The following is a 4,141-nucleotide window of genomic DNA, read 5'->3' as shown; positions in this document are numbered from 1 at the left end:
TACTGGATCCAATCCGTTGATTTGAAGGACCACTAAGATTTGTTCTTTGTTGAGAACTAGCGGCACGACTACCAGGATTGGACCATCAGAAAGGACCTTGAAACTGCCCCAAATCCAGAATGAAAAAAGATAATAAACAAACTTTAGATCTGGGGTTGTAGGAATCTTGGAGACAAATTAAAGAAGAAAGGTGTGAAGAGAAGAAGAAGAACTGAACTCACCATGTAACGCGAGAGGAGAGAAAGGAGCGATTCAAGAATATAGGATCAAATGAAGAGGATAGTGGATGTAATTTGCAAAAGCCAATGAGGATAATTTGGGCATTTTAAAAAAGTTCATTAAAGAGCACCGGTTCCCCATCCGCTTTCCGCATAAGCAGAAATAAAATCACCCCCTGACCAGCTTCCTCAAATTGCTGTGGCTGACAGCAATTATTCATATAATCAGATTATTTTTTCATTTACCAAACAGCTGGGTGGAAGAAAACTTTATAAGAAAGTGATTTTTGCTCCAAATAAGCAATGCCAAACATGCACTTAATGTGTTGTTTTATAGCTTTATTTATTTAATGCTGATTTTAATGTTTCATTTCAATATTTTGTGATATTCCATGTAAATTTGTATGTAATTGAATAGGGTGTAATTTAGTTACTTTTATTTATTTATAAAAAGGCATCAAAAGGAATAAAAGTACAAAGGACACATAGTGCTATAAAGGGAATTATCCAAATAACAATGTGGCAGACATGGATAAATAAATTTTTTTTTTTTTGATACCTTGTGGCAAAGGCCTATAGCAGCTGTAATTAATAGCTAACTGTTAATACATATAAATGTGTAATTAACATTTATATATTTTTTTAAATGTAGTTTTGGAATTGTCATTTGTAATAAACGAGTGCACAATGATTTCTGGTAGTCTTTAAGACTAGGAGCGCCTGTATAATCAGTGTATGTAATTGTTTTTATGTGTGAAGAGGCGTTCGTGAACTCAATAACCAACCCTTTGAAACACATGCAGTGATTTGGTTGTGTTCATCTAATGTCTTCCTCCTCTCCTGGATTTTGATTCTTACTAATTCAAGATATATAATATTCTCATCCGTCATGAGCTGTTATCTTCTTTCCTAAGAAAAACATATAAACAAGCCTTTGATCGTATTGATTGGGATCTATTTATCCCATTCAAATTTAGTAGACTTGTATTTTTGAAGCATCTCCTTTTTTTTGGAAGAAACCTCGGTGGTACGAGGGATAACTTTATTGATTAACAACTGAAAAAAAAAAAAGGGGGGGACTTAAAGCCTGACCCTGATTACAAGCATCGATATCCAAGAAAAGTACATCCTATCTAAAGCATCTCTTAAACTTTTGGAAACGATAACATCTAAAAGAACAAACCAAGGTCAATCTACCTGCAGAAATAGTTAAAAATGTTCAACAATTACCCCATAAAGCTTCTTCACAATGCTATTTAGGAACCGATTAAAAACAATGCTCCATGGCAAGTTCAACAACAACGAGCCAAGAACACTCCAAAAACCGAACAGAAATCCTAGTCCCAAGCTCAGATAGAACCAACCGTCTTCAAGCAAATAACTTCCTCCGTGTTTCTGATCTGCTACCGGTGGTACTGTCCCGTTGGTATTACTGCAGTTCACTTCAAGTGGAGGGCCACAAAGTTTATTACCAATAAAACTGAATTGATCAAAACTCTGAAGTTGAGTGCTTTTCGGAATCTCGCCTATCAAATTGTTGTAGGACAAGTTCAAGACACTGAGAAATGTCAAACTTGACATACTTGGAGCAATTTGACCACAAAGTTGATTCCTGGACAAATCAAGAGATTCTAAACTTCTCATATCACCAATCTTGGGAGGGATTCTTCCACTCAAAAGATTATAAGACAAATTCACCGACTGCAAGCAGATGAGGCTGGTAAGTTCTTCAGGGATTTCTCCAGAGATAATGTTGTCTGAAAGGTCCAAACTAATTGCCAAGCTAAGAAGACTGCTTCCATATTTCACTTCTCTGCCTTTTGTCACCACGTTTGCATTCTCTCTAAGCGAGTCTATAGGGAGGGTATTTTCTGAAGAGATGGTCATTGCTGTAAAATTGTGCAAACACCTTGGCATTCTTCCTGAGAGATTGTTATGTGCGAGGTCCAATATTTGGAGATATGTGAGATCGCAAAGCTTGTACGGAATGTGGCCATGAAACTGATTTGAACGAAGGCTGAGAACCCTCAAATTTGAAAGGCTTGTTCCAATCCACATTGGTATCTTTCCTAGAAACTTATTGTAACTAAGGTCAAGAATAGTCAAATGTGTACATTTCTTTAGATAAGGAGGCAACTCCCCATGCAAGTGATTATTGCGCAAGTCCAAGAATTCGAGGGAGAGTAAGTAGCCCAAAGACCTTGGAATATTCCCAATTAAATTGTTGCTATCTAAATTTACAGCTGACAACTTTTTCCAGTTTCTGAGACACTCAGGAATTTTTCCAGATAGAAGATTGTTGCCCAGATGAAGAAATGAAAGTGCCTTTGGTTCACTATTATTATTACAGAAAAAGTGAAAGAGCGTTCCAGAAAACGATGAGTTGGAAAGATCTAGTAACCCCACTGTTGATGAAACAAGAGGTAATGAACCATTGAACTGGTTAGAACCTAAGAGAATAACCAGAGACGGCGAACTGGGAAATACATGTGGAACCTCACCATACAATTTATTTTCAGAGAGATCAATACACCATAATTGGGAAGAAAAGTTCCAAAACCAAGTCGGAATGGTACCTGAAATTCTTGTGTTGGGCATGATAAGAATCTCCAACTGCGTTTGACTCTGAAGCCACATGGGCAATTCCGATGGCTCCAGATGCCAATAATTTAAATCCAAAATAGAAAGTTGAAATGGAGGAAGCCAGTGTGGAGTAGTTTCAAGAGTCAATGAGTTTCCACTTGCTTCAAATTGCACCAATTTTTTAAGATTGGTGAAATGTAGTTGAGAGACAACACCTGTTAAATTATTATCATCAATTCTCAAAACTTCTAGGCATGACAGATTGCCAAAGGACGGTGGAAGGGGACCTGATATTGAGTTACTAGCAAGATCAAGGACGCGCAACTTTTCAAAATGATCAAGCTTATCTGTTAAATGGCCAGAAAGATCGTTCGATGATAGACTCAATGACTCTATTTGACCTGAAGTACGCCTAGAAAAACTTTCAAAAATTTCTGACACGCTTCCATTGAGATTGTTCGACGAAATATCAAGATTGACAATGGATGTGAGGTTTCCAAGGGAAGACGAGATCTCACCATGAAAAAATTGGAGGAAAGACTTAGGGACTGAAGATGGCTAAGCCTGTACAACCATTTAGGTATAGAACTGATAGAGTTGAGATGGAGATAAAGGAATTTAAGATTAGTCATGTTGGCAATACCACCAGGTATGTGATAAAGTCCACAACGAGACATATCCAAGTTCTCTACCAAAGACGGGAGTGTGTTTGTCACCCGCAACCAATCAGATGCTTTGCTAAGATTTGCACCACTCATGTCCAAGTGTTGCAATTGAGAAAGACCAGAAATCCATTGAAGGCTCTCAACCTCCCGTTCCGAATAATCGCCCAGATCAAGAACCTGTAGACTCGTTAGATTTCCCAATTGATGAGGAATTAATCCGACGAACGAGGAGTATGAGAGGTTAAGATATCTTAAACTTTTGAGAGAACCTAAGAAGCTAGGAATCTGCATTCCTTCAAAATCATTGTTGCTTAGATCCAAGTAGGTAAGATGCGTTAAATTGAGTAGAGATGGATTTATCTTACCACTGAAAGACGGGGTGAAAGGCATATATCCAGCAAGGTGAAGCTCGAGGACATGACCTGTTAAATTGTCGCAGACAACTCCCGCCCAATTGCAACAATCTCCTTCACCAGCCCAAGATGAAAGCTGATTTGAAGGATCATCTCGAAGATCGTGCTTAAACTTCAAAAGTGCTTGTCTCTCATTTTGTTTGCAAGGCGCACTCAGATTTGCATTGCATAATAATAAGCAAATGGTAAATAAGGTTGCAATGCTTAGAAACCTGACAACAGTGCTACCCATATTCATGAGCTAAATACTTACTCTGTGAGC

General features: G+C 37.9%; 1 protein-coding gene across 1 annotated transcript; it reads right to left on the bottom strand.

Moving 5' to 3' along the window:
• Positions 1-1,280: 1,280 nt before the first annotated feature.
• Positions 1,281-4,141, bottom strand: LOC103319025 (receptor-like protein EIX2). The gene is given in 2 exon segments (XM_089046921.1): positions 1,281-3,328; positions 3,331-4,141. Coding segments are annotated over 2 exon segments (2,688 nt in total). The 5' UTR covers positions 4,118-4,141; the 3' UTR covers positions 1,281-1,427.

The sequence above is a fragment of the Prunus mume genome, linkage group LG2 (assembly GCF_029339155.1).
Source record: "Prunus mume cultivar Tortuosa linkage group LG2, ASM2933915v1, whole genome shotgun sequence".
In the NCBI taxonomy this organism is placed as follows: Eukaryota; Viridiplantae; Streptophyta; class Magnoliopsida; order Rosales; family Rosaceae; genus Prunus; species Prunus mume.
Note: the sequence above shows the minus strand (reverse complement) of the source record. Positions and strands in the feature narration are given on the sequence as shown.